The sequence below is a fragment of the Eleginops maclovinus genome, chromosome 9, assembly GCF_036324505.1.
Source record: "Eleginops maclovinus isolate JMC-PN-2008 ecotype Puerto Natales chromosome 9, JC_Emac_rtc_rv5, whole genome shotgun sequence".
Taxonomy (NCBI): Eukaryota; Metazoa; Chordata; class Actinopteri; order Perciformes; family Eleginopidae; genus Eleginops; species Eleginops maclovinus.
Window position 1 is genome coordinate 17,975,634 of NC_086357.1, and position 13,966 is coordinate 17,989,599.

Genomic DNA, 13,966 nt, shown 5'->3' on the forward strand with positions numbered 1-13,966 from the left:
GAGACGAGCCGGGCACGTCTAGGTTACACCGATATGCCTCCCTGTATGTAACAGTGGTAATGCATACCCAGCCTCATTGCACTGTGGTAGCCTAAAGATTTAGAGGAGCGCATTGCCATGGATCAAAACCACAAACAAGAGGAACAGAGCGATTTGTTCGCCGGCTTTAGAGAGGCGTACAAATCGTTCGCCACTGATGCAATTCACGTCGGCCAGGAACCGGAGCAATGGAAATCGATGGCTGTAGTGCCGCCGATTTCCCTTTCTACCACATTCAAACAGTCCGGACCAGGAAACCACGCGGTAAGTAGCCCGATATGTCTTGTTCCTCAAGGCGGGGGGTGACGCTATTTTTCCGGTGGTATGCACATGCAGGAAGCAGACCTTATTCAGACCCATTCACGAGGACTTAACAGGGCTATAAAGGAACATATTCATTTGTTGTTGTTTTTTTTTATAAATTTGAAGTCATGGAACATTTTGTCTGTGAAGCTAAATATAAACTATATTATAAACATATTTATCAGAATATATTTTAGGATATAATCAATATTGACTAAATTAGGCTGGTGCCTATGATGGATAGATACAGTTGTTCAATAATTCCAATATTTGCTATTCATTTTGACTGCATTATTCTCCCTTGTTGTAAAAAAAAAACCCCAACTTTAGGCCACGTCTGGGAATCCAAACTAAACTGGACTGTGGGTTTAACTCGAGTTTACTCCCTCACTTCTAAAGTCTCCCTGTAGTTAAGGTAGTAAGCTTTGTGCAAACAAGGTTATAACTGCTTACTTAACTGCCTCTTGTCTCCGTCAATGATTATAAAGTAAGTTAGATATGAATTGTTTTACAGATTGCAAGTCTGGATTTGCCATTGTTATTACAAAGAACTCATAAACAGTGGTTGAGAGTAGAGGTAATTGAGGCTTACTCATGTTTATTTTTTCACACAAAGGTATAATCCATTAAGGAGGGAATGAGTGCTGTTTTATGTTTCGCAGTTGTAGGGCTAATCTTGAAGCATACTGTATATACAGAATTAACAGCTAAATCGGCATCCTCAATGGAATTATACAACTAAAAGAAATACGCCTAAACACTGCTCATTCTGATCTTCTGACCTCTCAACCTTGTTTTGTAGAACCTGTTATGTACTCTCACAATATCCTGACCAAGCTCACAATGCCTCCATTTCACCACGTTTGGAAAACAGATTTTACCTTTCAAAACAGCAGCTGCTGCTCTTTCAGAAATGAGTTGACTTCTCTGCAACAGTTTGATAAAGCTTATCCACTGTTTGTTTTACCACAGCTCTATTTATGACTGAATGCAACAACATCCACTCTCTATCCACAGTTAACATGTTTTGGAAAGATGTACCCCAAATCCCAAGCCGACATCCTTTGATGTCCTGTTTTGTTCAGTTAACTGCCATGGAGGAATACAAAAAAAACAGAACATATTCACATTTCTTAAGCTGGTAGAGAGAATTGAATTTGTATTGACTCAAATCAAATTATTAAAGTAGTAAAGTAGTTGTCAAGTACTCCAACAATTTTTGCAGCTCTGTTGGAAGTGAGGTATTCTTTTCTCACAGTTACCCTGTTAAATGGTGGTTCTCACAGTTTCAGCCTTGTATACACTCCCATCTTATTATTAAAGGATCCCACAATTGTAAGCCCTGGCATTGCCTGCAGGCGGCAAGCCAATAAACGTTTGGAGGTGCCGTTAAACCCTGTCGATCTACCACCCATCTACGCCTCATTTTTAAGTCAATGAAGACTATATGATAGGTTGATTTCAGTATTCTATTCCTGCTGTGCTAAAATGTATTACAACACACTGAAGCAATTGAATCATTATGAACACACTAAAACCCTTTGTAAAACTGTACTTAATGTCAAATTATTGATTATTTATAATGATTAGTCTTAAATTACCCATACTTGTCTGATTTTCTTCCAAAACACTGCTTGTTGTTGTTATTTGAACACAGTGTACTATAACACATGTTGATTTAGGTTACTTACATATCTTCTTATCATGTTTTTATGTAGGGGTTTGAATACAGCCGGAGTGGGAACCCTACACGAAACTGTCTTGAGAAGGCTGTGGCTGCTTTGGATGGAGCAAAGTATTGTAAGTGAGGCTATTTTAACAGATGCTCAGATAATCATGACATGCACATTTTACAAGAAGGGATGATTCAGCAAATTGTTGAATGTGACTCAAACATGAATTATTATGTAAGAAATGTATTTGCTGCCTATGATTCCTCTGACAAAGAAGGATGTTTGGTCTCACAGACTGTCATGCTTTTCCCCTGCAGGCATTGCTGTTGCCTCGGGGCTGGCAGCCACAGTCACCATCACTCACATGCTCAAGGTGGGTGATGGCATCCTCTGCATGGACGACGTGTACGGAGGTGAGACACCACTCTGTAACTGATAACTGTGTGTTATAACATGCTGCAACCATGAGATTTCCATATGCCACTAGAAACCCACCATTTCCTCAATTGTACACAATTGTTCATATTGTAAAAGTGGAAACATATTGAGTTGGTTGTGAACCACACATGGAATTTTAACTCTGTTTTATCTTTCAAGGCACAAACCGTTACTTCCAAAAAATTGCTACTCAAACTGGTATCGAGGTGTCTTTTGCGGACTTTACAAAACCAGAGCTGCTGAAGGCAGCTCTCAAGGACAACACCAAAGTATGTTAAATAATAATACATTAATAAGTTATCTTTGTGTTGTTTGCTTGTAGCTTTATTTGGACTCTCTTCAAACTGATTTTTATGATCCCGTCCTTTTTATAACTGCTGCTTCAATACTTATTTGATTGCAATGTTGTGTAATTGGGTGTGTCATTTGGTGTTAGCCAACTTCCAAGCAGTCATTATGAATCAGCACTGTGTGTTATTTTGTTTTAGGTGCAGTAAGTCTTGCAGAACTTTTCCCGTAACAGAGTTTGTCATTGCTAAGGCTGTACAATATATTGTCTTTTTAATTTCTATCGCCATGACAGCTTTCGCGACGGTGCACAAATTGCGAAAGATTTAGACTCAGGGACATTTTTAATTAGTTGAAAGGTAGCACCAGGAGAAAACTTTAAAAGGATATAATCATTATTCTTGTCGTGTTTTTTGTATCTGTCTTCAGGTTCAGAGGTTAATTTGTTCAATAAAAACTAATAGTTTTAATGTATTGAATCCAATAAGTAACTTTTATTTTAGAATAAACTGAAAGCAGAAAAAGGGCAAAACTGAGCACCTTTTATTATCGGTTTACTTATTTTAAGATACATTGATGTTGACATATTAAATGCATATTTTCTAATATTGCACAGCACTAGTTTGTGCCACATTTTTGCCACACCTTCCCAAACCGGCTGCTTCTTTTTTGTAGCTGGTGTGGATTGAGACGCCCACCAATCCCACCATGAAGGTTGTTGACATCAAGGCCTGTTCTGATGTGGCCCATGAGTTCAACAAAGACATAGTGGTGGTTGTGGACAACACCTTTATGTCTGCCTACTTCCAGGTGAGAGGGACAGATGTGCACTTCGTGTTCGATGTTCAATAGTTTCCCTCTATCAAATTACAGCTCACGTAAAAACAAGTCCATGATTAAATCAAGTGATTGTCTTGTGTACTCTTAGCGTCCCCTGGCTTTCGGAGCGGATATCTGCATGTATTCAGCTACCAAATACATGAATGGTAGGTTCTCTACATTTACTTATTTCACCAGCATAAGATTTCATTAAAATGTAATATTATCCAAATATTAATCCCACTAAAGTCATGCATGTCTGCTTATGTTTCAAAATGAGAATGATCTGCAGTCAGTAGTTTCCACCAGCAAGCAACTCATTTGTAAAGCTGTAGGACATGACACAATAAGACCTGATCTACTGCAATATTTCCACCAAGGAATTGTTTTTCAAGGCAAATTAAAATAATCTGTAAACATTCATAGACAGGCATAGTTCAAACATGCAGAAATACATATTCATATCAAACTTTAAATTTTTTTCCTTTCTTTTAATTTCAAAGGGCACAGTGACGTGGTAATGGGTCTGGCCTCAACAAACCGGGAGGATCTGTATGAGCGACTGAAGTTTCTGCAAAATGGTGAGTGGAAAAACAACATTATAAACTTCTTGCATGGTCTGCATTGACTAAATGCAGCATTGCACATGTTGGGTAACATAACCTGTTTTTACACAAGGTCAATGAGTAGCTGCAGAGACGGACTGCTTTAGGTATACAATAGAATCGTGCAAAAAAAGGTACCGGTACTGTAACAGAAAGTCTGCAAATACCATGAACAGTGATTTATGGTCATCAAAGAAGAAGCCAAATATTTGCTTATTCTAGCATTAATGCTTACAATTTGACAATTAAATGTAAATTCAGGGCACTGATCTCAGAAAGCTTTAGATTCATAAATGCAGCTCCTGCTCACCCTGCTCTGCCACAGTATTTGGTGGACTGGTTATTTCAACCTGACCTATATTCATTCACTAAACAACCAACATATACCCCAGAGGATAAAGTTCTGCACCGATTAACAAGCTCTTCAAAAGGAGGTATTGTTTATGCTTTTGTTGTTTGCCTGATTTCGGTTTTTGGGAAGCTTTGTGACCTCATTTCCCCCCCCCCCCCCCCCCCATGTGGTTATGCCATGGTTCAGCACTTGGCGGTGTACCGTCTCCTTTTGACTGCTTCCTGTGTAACCGTGGGCTGAAGACGCTTCACCTGCGTATGGAGTGCCACTTTAAGAACGCCATGGTTGCTGCGAAATTTCTGGAGGCAGATCCCAGGGTGGAGAAAGTCATTTTCCCAGGTAAACTGTCACTCTAATGTAGCAAAGAAGTTTGATATACAACCCTCATACCAAACCTTTGTTTAGTAAAGGTTTGGCAGGTGTCACTGCCAGATTGTTGTTTAATGTGTGTAGAAATAAGATTTGTTGCTAAATCGTTACAAACTTGGGCACATGAGCAAATGCTTTATTTTTCTGCCGAAAAAGCTTCTTTTTTATGTCAGGATAATTGATTTTTCTCCTACCTCTAATTGCTCTATGCTTTTCATACTAGCAAAACACATACACACCTTTGATCTTGGCATGTTAGGTTTGCTAATCATTCGCAACAGCAGGCTGCCAGATGTCATTGACTCATCCCCTCCCATTAACACTGCATTTTGGTGTTTCTTTATCGTTCCCTCCTATGATCTCTACAACTACAACCTACATCTTCACCTGCAGCTGATTGAATTGCAGTGTGAACCAAAGGAGGAGTAAACATTCAAGGGTTAGCACAAATTAGTAGAGCATGTTTAGAGTAAATATGCCCTGTTTACAAACCTCCAAAGAAGCTTGGGGCTGCTTGCATGTTAATTCAGAAATAACAATGCAAACCGACATAGTGTGTTCAGAGTCATTACACCAACCTTTTCATGTTTTAGTGAGGAAGAAACATCTTATAGCCATCGCCTGACTTTTTTTAAACTATCCCTCTACATAGGCTTGCCCTCTCACCCCCAGCATGAGGTGATGAAGAGACAATGCACCGGGTGTCCGGGGATGATCACCTTCTACATTAAGGGGAAACTGGAGCACGCCAGCGCATTCCTCAGTAACCTCAAGGTAATCTGGCAGTTCATTTTTAATTTACTATCGACTGCTCGAGTTTTGTAGGAAGGCAATTTGTTTAGTGACTTTTGCAAAATGACTTGAAGAGATTCCCAGACTGGTGACAGACCATTTATACCACAGCTACAAGGGTGCCTTAGCAAAGCACTGAAGTCCTACTTGCAATTTTTTCCTGCAGCTGCTGAGGTGATCAGTAATTACAATGTTTTACTCATAAAAGGGTGCTATAAACATGATGTTACAATTTGCACATTTTTGAGTTCATCCAAAAAATCATAAAATGTATTCACCTTGGCAAAGTCCTCACTAAATGGATTGCTTAAACAGCTAACAGCTTTTTAAAAAGAATTACATCCAAGGTCATCATTAGTCCTAAGCTCAAGTTCTTACAGGAAGACAAGATTGAATTGTGTTGACATTTTTCAACGTGAGCAGAAACTATGACCATGGCTTGGCTACTTTCTGTCGTTGCTTTCTTATCTTTTGTCTGAACTAAGTTTCAATTCCTTCTTTTCTCCTCTTTTAGTTGTTTGCCATAGCTGAGAGTCTTGGCGGTTATGAAAGTTTAGCAGAACATCCGTAAGTATCTTTACAGAATTTTATAAATAAAGATATTATACAGATGTGTATAATGTTTTACTTTTGGTATTTAGCCGTACTAAAATGCAGACTGTGTTTTTGAAAATAAGCGACAGGAATGGCAGTACATTTAAGAACTTTGATGTGCAAGTTTACAAAACTGAAACTTTGAGCAACTGTAACCCAAGAAAGATGTAATGTTACTGGAGCACCACAAGGGGGCAGCATAGCTCAAGGAAAATAATCCATATCAGCCTCTGCAACTGATTTTAATTGGGACACTTTATTTCCATTATAAAGTCCAAGTCTCTGTTGTAATCCAATCTCAAAGAGCTGGTTGTCTTCCTGTTTATGGCTCATATGTATCTGGCTCTGTCTTCTATGCTATCATAATTTAGGGCGATTATGACCCATGCATCAGTGCCAGAAAATGAGAGGGCTGCCCTGGGGATCAGTGACACGCTCATCCGGCTCTCTGTGGGCCTGGAGAACGAGGCCGACATCATCCAAGACCTGGAGCAGGCCCTGGCTGCTGCTGTAAGTAACATCCAACACCAGATAGTTTTTCATCCATTTCATCAGCCGTTAAAATGATCCGCCACAGTTGTGTGAGGATTTTATCATATTCTGCCCCCTCAATAAGTGATAGCACACTAACTTGTTTTTCAGATAATCAATCTCAGGTAAGCGAGAGCACATGTCTTTTGAGTTTGGATACAGTGAAACCTAGTGAACAGCCAAGATGGTTAAGAGGTGTTTTGGCTCCTTTTGCTGTGAAAAAAAGGCTTCTGGGTTTGAACAATGTGTTGATGCCATTTCCCAAAATGAATGAGGAAAACCAATACTCATGTTAAGGTGAGATGGGGCAATATTTTACTTGTTCATGTTTTTTTTATGTATGGCTTCTTCAAAGCATTAGGTTGTCAGGCTCTCTGATTGATCGCCTTGTTGATCGATACGTGTCCATCAGGCTGTTTCACTTTTCAGCAAGTGTCTCTGTGACAGCTGCCAGTTAGCTGTAAGGCAGGTTTGATACTGAAGACACACTGACACTTGGTAATGGTCTTTTCTGTGAACTGTCTAAACAAACATGTGTCAAAGGGTCAATGATTTACAAGAGTGAACTGCTGAGTTGCTTCATCTTCCACTGCTACTCATAAAACAAATCACTTATGTTCATATTTTGATTTCTGGGACATTAACATTCAGTTAATTCTCATCACTTATAAGGACTGAATTGCCAAATGAATAGGCTAAAAACTCCCCAAGAGCATTATGGGTAATGCAGTTCCAAAACATATAGCATGATTATATAACAAAAAGGGCAGATAATAAAAATGGAAATAAACGAGAACCTTTAATATCAACCTTTTTTCCTCAATTATTTTTGACATTCAGGCACATAGTCTTAGAAGTGTGATAATGGCAGGCAGTGTTAAGAGACCCCTTGCTTTCAAGCAAGCTATTTGCAAATGTTGCCTCCAGAAAATGTTGCAAAGAATGTATGGGTATTTGATTGACCACCATCTCTTTACTTAACCACATCTCACTTCCCATGCTGAGCTTTATGGAATGAATGCTGTGGAAGGGATCCAGTTGCCACACGTGGGGCTTGTTAATGATTAAAGGGGGGCTAAATGCAGTCCTGCGTAGCAAGTACAAGGTTATATCTAATCTCAGAGCTCTGTGGACTAACACAAAAATAACAAATATAGTTACTGGTTAATTATATTTTCAATGAAATGTCCTGAAGAAGAAAGTGGCAATTATCTTTGGGGATTATTTAGGGAGAGCCAGGACAGGAAGAGTTGCAGACCAGGATTGAGTTAAGTATGCAGTGGTTGCAAACTGTGAACTTTGTTGAGGGCTGTGGTATAGTCATCCATCCCATGTCACTCTTTATCTTCTCTTCTGAAAGTGTTATATCTTAAAAAAAATATGCAGTTGACCATAGTTTAGTTGTTTGAAAAATACCAAAGGCGGACAGATGGCTTGACAGAAGTGATCCAGTGTGCCCAAAATCTATTCCAAAGTGTTTTTCTCACTTCAGTGTACATTTTGCCCTGAGATCTGGCTAGAGCCAGTTCAGACATCTGCATTTTTATCACTTTCTTTCTGTGTGAATGAATGGTGTCTAAATGTGAGGTTTTATTCTTTCTTTCTGCCCAGGCAGCTGAGCCTTTATCAAATTCACTGTAAAAGATTGTTTGTTTTGTTTTTTGTGTGTGTATATATATATATAGAGGAAGTAAGAGAAACCTTGAAACGGTCATTTAAAACCAATTCCGCACATGAAGCTGGTTGGGATTTTATATGATTTGAACAAGCCCCTTTTGTTCTGCTTTTGAAAGATGCACAATTAATTCCCACCTACTGACTGGCTGCATTACAATGAAATTTAAGTTTAATAAAACCTTTTTTTGCCACGTCATGCAGCCATATCCTGCATGGCAGGCTGCACCCCCTGTGCATGATTCAGATAATATCTCTGAATCGTTTTGCTGATCACCAGCAAATGGAAATTAAATGGAGACAAATATCTCCTAATGAAGGTGTGGTTCGGGGTAAAAGGCAACTCTGATGGGTGAATCGTTTAATTGAATGAGACTGCAGGTCAGATTGGGGCAGACGGTCATATCTGCTCAATCACCCTCATCTCAGGGTTAGATTGGAATGACAAACTTTTTTGTAGGTAATCATTTTGAACTCTACAAATGAAGGTCGATGGCATTTGCAGCATTGTTGCTGTGAAATGATGGGTCTGTGGTGTTTTATTGACATGTTTTCTCTGGGGTATGCCCCTGTGTTAATCTTCTTTTGACTTGTCTTTATCCGAGACGCTTTGGTAAACTGACTCAGCACCTCAAGCGTAAAGAGGATAAATTACTGTCTTTGTTTTTTTTTCAGGAAAGTGTTTGTCATTTCAGGAAAGCTGTAGGTTATCAACTGGAACCTGATGTCTGTCCGCTGGTTCCTGGCTATACAGAGTATTGATTTCACTGGTCGTTCTTTTTGTTTTCCTGTTTCCTGTTTTTAATAGCATCCAAAGAAGAAGTGAATTGTCTTCAGGGCTTCCTCGAGGCTGAGGTTGAAATCAGTCGGAATCGAGATGAAGACCAGAGGTTCCTGAAGTATCAAATCATCGCAGATCAACGCTTGGTACCTCAGTTCAGCGCTCAAACAGCAGAGATTCAACATCAGGGAACAAGTTGTGCCATCTGTGAATAATTAGCACGTTTTTACCAGTGATTTGTTTAAATGCCTCTTTCTAGAACATCAGTTGTAATCCTGTTTACCTTATGCTGAGTTTGCTTTGTTTTCTTGTTTTTATTATTCAGTAAAGAGTTTTTAGTATGAGTTTCTGCAGGAAAACAAGATTTTCTTTAAAAAGAAGAGATCTGCAATGCTTGATTTTAATGATAAAAGAAGAAAGGTTCAATAGCTCTTCTGACGAAAAGTTAAAAAGCCTTTGATCAAATGTCTCTTAGACCCCACTTAGCAGCACAAACTGCTTTCTTCAGGGTGTTTACAGCTTAAAAGCAATGTCTGTTTAGAATTTCACCATGAAAAAGCCTACGGATTAAAGGCGTTTTAACATTTTGCCCAAAGAGTGCCTTTGACCATCTTTCTTTTGTTTAAAACTGTTCTGTATAATCTCACTGTAAACTTTGTGTTCAGTTTTGCATCCTAGTTTTGATGCAGTCTCAAAATGTCACAGCCCTTAGTACTGCAGCTGTGTGTATTAATAATTCTAGCAGGCTTAGTGTCTCCTGTAAAAGATTGTATTAAGACATTAATAATATCTTATTTGTCAGAATAACCAGACCTATGCAAGCGAAGCCAACGCATCCATTTATTGATCGAAAGTCTGACAGATTTTCTTCAATGTCAACATCTGCTCAAATATTTAAGGCTCTTCAAAACGATTACAATCCATTACCATCACAACAACAGAACAAAACAAAAACTGTTATGCTCATCAAGAGTCTTCCTTCTAAAGATGAGGAAAGGAGCCATATTCCTCATGTATAAGACTAATCAAGATATTAGCCAATAAATAAGGTATGTTTGGTTAGCATATGCCTTATTTGGAGCCCAATTTCCCAGCAATGATGATGTTGAAGGTTTTAATAGTCACAACTGAAGGCTGCTGCAAGACTATTTCTCCTAATATTCCTGATGAATAATACGGAAACAGTTCATGTGTGCTGTTGAACTCACGTCAATGTGTTTAGGGCTGATGAACAATGCAACATTTCCCCCCAAGGACAGAACATGCATATTTCACTCAGCCACTCCCACCTTCTGCTCTCCTGCTGTAGTCACATGTTGCATCGCTGCTCAAGTATTTGCCTCCTTTGGAACAGACCGCTCACAATCAATGCCATTTCTGTAACCGACAAATCCATTAAAATCAGTTTGCAGTAGAAGTCTCTGCTTCTCTCACTCCCTTTCAACCATTCGATCTACAAACTCGAAACAGTGTAATTGTGAGATCAGCATCAGTAATCGTAGTCAGTCGATAAATGTAGTCTTAATTTAGTCCAGGATAGTGGTCGGCTGCTGACACTGCGGGATTTGGGATGATGGATCAACAGAGCAAGTTGTCGTGCTAATGACCAAACCATCAATAACATTTCCACCAGGATGCTCGGATCAATTATAATCTCTAAAAGGTTTTGGTTGATTGGAACTTTAATTTCTTGTAACTTACGAGCATGTAATGGATTTTATACCTCCAAGGTGCTTCTGATCAGCCATTACGATTTTGTCTAAGCCATGCTCTTACCTTTTTAATCTCTGCCAAAGGCTGATTTGATCATTTAGCTGCCACAAACTCTGCCCCTGAAGACTTAATGAAACCTGGCACATCCAGTTAGCTTGTGTATATTAAGGGGGAAGTGGTGGTACAAATGGAAACAGGGCTGAGGGAAGGGATTCAAAGTAGAGGTGCTGCTGAGGTGTTTGAAATTCAGCTCTGCTCTCACCTTGACTCATGTGGAGGGATCTTATCAGTGACTGTGAGTGGTTTAACTTTCTTTAATAGCCTCATTATTCAGTGCAGGTTTGTTGATCAGCTCTCTCCAGTTAGCTGGGGACTTTTTTGGAGCTCTCCATCAGATGAGAGTCAAAGATGAATAAAAGTCTGACAATGCAACCAAGTGGAAACACAGTGTGTCTGTGTGGGATTAAGCTGTTTATTTTACAAATATGACTGGACTACATTCACTGCTACATAATGTGTGCTATCACTCCTTAAAACAACAAAACGTGCGGCTTAAGTCTTGAATATAAACATGAATTCACTGTTTTTATTCCTAATGTGTGATTTCAATCTGTTGCATCACTGATAAAAAAAGAAGCCACCCACTTGCATTTACTGGAGGCCCATCTGCCCTCCATCACCTCTGAAGTCTTAGGTGACAGTAACGAAGGAAATATGTAGATAAGAGCTTTAAAGCTTGGAAAGTGTCTGGCTCTGTGACAGTGGCAAAAAAGGATTTGACATATTGACTTTGGTTCCCAGAAATCCTGTGAAGTGACAAAGTATAAACAGCCTGGTCAAGTAAGTCACTCTAGGGAGTTTTTGAGAACTACAGGAATTTATCAAAACATATTTACAAAAACATACCAAAGACATGAACGAAGCCAAAGATACAACAGAGTTGAGATGGAAACAAGGCAGAGACTGAATTGACTCAAAATAACCTGAACCTCTCTGTGGAAAAGCCTACATTTAAATAATATTGTTTCTACATGAAATTCTGTAATTTAAATGCTCTTAAAAATCTTCACCTAGCAACGGCCTTTGATTTTGGTTGGTCGCTCAAACTATTTTTGTACCATGGTCTCTAGACTAGACAGCCAACCAAAAGTTTAAGTCGATGGTTTATCATAGTTAATCTGTATCTGATCGAACATTGGCAGTAAAACATTGCTGATGAGTCAACAAATGATCCCTGAATCCATAAACTCTGTGCTATATTTGTTTGCATGGAGGAGAGACCTGAGATTAAAAAGCAACGGTGTGTGCACTCTGTTTTATTATCCATGTAAATTACTGGGGGTAAATGTGAAGATAAATAAACCTGTTTCGCAGTTGACTTAAGCCCAATGTTTGGTGAGGATCAGTAAAGAGTTCTTAACAGCAGTCATAATCACAAATCTGTGTTACCGATATATTGAATATGGCACATTGTCCTTTTTTTCTTAATAATTAGCCCTTAAGATTAAAGCATACACAATTTGTAGATTAAATAAGACAACCAAATGGACCAAACAAATATAACTCCAGTCGAGCTGACCTTCAGAGCATTACAGTTCATGAACAGTGCCATGTTATATTGCTTGGTTGTATTAGACGTCCACATTGACGGTCATTTTTACAGCATCTCCGCCAAGCCTTGTTTTCTATAAATGTCAGCACTGCCAGCTCTCACACTCACAAATACTATAAACACTCTTGACAACGCTTTTACGAAATTGAAATGGACAGGAAATGGCCATAGTTTTCACAGTTTACTCTGCAGTAGTTTAAAGAAGAATTAGCCTCTTGGTTTGAACAGAGGATGACTAAGAGAACATATATTTTAAGGACTGCAAACGAAAGGAAGCGATAATTACATGTCTGAATGATTTCAGACCCCATTTCTTCTCTCAACCACACTGTTCTGAAAAGGCAAAGGACACAATTAGTCCTGTATTGATTTTGAATTATGTCAATGTGCTGCTGTTCTGGGAAAACCAGAACGAGCAGCTTTAGCAGCAGTTGATCTTGTGAGTGGTTAGGTATGTTAATCCATTTGTACAACAGAACTGCATTAGAGTTCAGAGATCGAAAAAGTGACATTTGGAAATGTCGGTTGTTTCTCTATGGTTTGACTCACAGTCAGTAGATGTATGTTTAAACACTGCTGCCATTATATACTGTATATTGATGGGATAGGGGGAAAACAGTATAATCCAATGTAGCTAACCAATGGCTGAATTAAATGTTTTAAATCTAAAAACAAATCTGACTTTCTTCAAGGCACCATCAACTCTTACCAGCATTCCACCTTCAAGATTAAATTCAACTGATGTGTCGACTGAACAAGCTGATGTTTAATGAAGATATATTCTTAGCAGAGGTTTGTGTTGTGTTTAGGACAACCTTTAATGTCTGCATCCTTGTTACAGTAGGTATTGATCAAGGCCAGCATGGCCCTGTGTCTTTGAATTATAAAAGGTCATGCTTGCAAGAGAAATATCTGCAAATAAAAAGAAATTGTACTTACATACGCACCATTTGGTGGAGACCTTTATCCCTGAGCTGCTTGAGTGAATTTTAAGGCAACACAAATGCAGCAGCAGACAACTGAAGCAAACCTATCTTGTTCCATTTCATTAAAAAAAAAAGAAACAAGAATAAATATTGTACGGACAATAGAGTAAAAAAAGATAAGATTAAGTGAGTTAGAGATTGACAATTAAAAAATATAACAAACTGTTGCGCTGTATTTGTTAAACTTAAGAATCTATTACATTTAAAACTATGAGCCTAACCAAAACCAAAAAGAGACAAAAAAAAGTAAATGTCATTGTTTCATTTTATTTGAAAATATAAGTGTACTTTATTATCTTAACTGTGGCATGAACGGAAAAATCCTAGAGTGGAGTCACTTATTTTCCTTTTTTAATATATTTAACAGAATCTCTTTGGGTTTAGGATTTACCAAACA

The 13,966-nt window shown here is 38.6% G+C and overlaps 1 protein-coding gene across 1 annotated transcript; it reads left to right on the forward strand.

The window, feature by feature from the left end:
- The first annotated feature begins 23 nt into the window (after window positions 1–23).
- Window positions 24–10,675, forward strand: LOC134869280 (cystathionine gamma-lyase-like). The gene is made up of 12 exons (XM_063890784.1): window positions 24–303; window positions 2,061–2,142; window positions 2,333–2,428; window positions 2,613–2,722; window positions 3,417–3,551; window positions 3,670–3,727; window positions 4,064–4,141; window positions 4,704–4,856; window positions 5,539–5,660; window positions 6,193–6,245; window positions 6,644–6,782; window positions 9,286–10,675. The coding sequence occupies exons 1-12, from the start codon at window positions 118–120 to the stop codon at window positions 9,301–9,303; spliced, it is 1,230 nt and encodes a 409-aa protein (XP_063746854.1). The 5' UTR covers window positions 24–117; the 3' UTR covers window positions 9,304–10,675.
- Window positions 10,676–13,966: the final 3,291 nt, after the last annotated feature.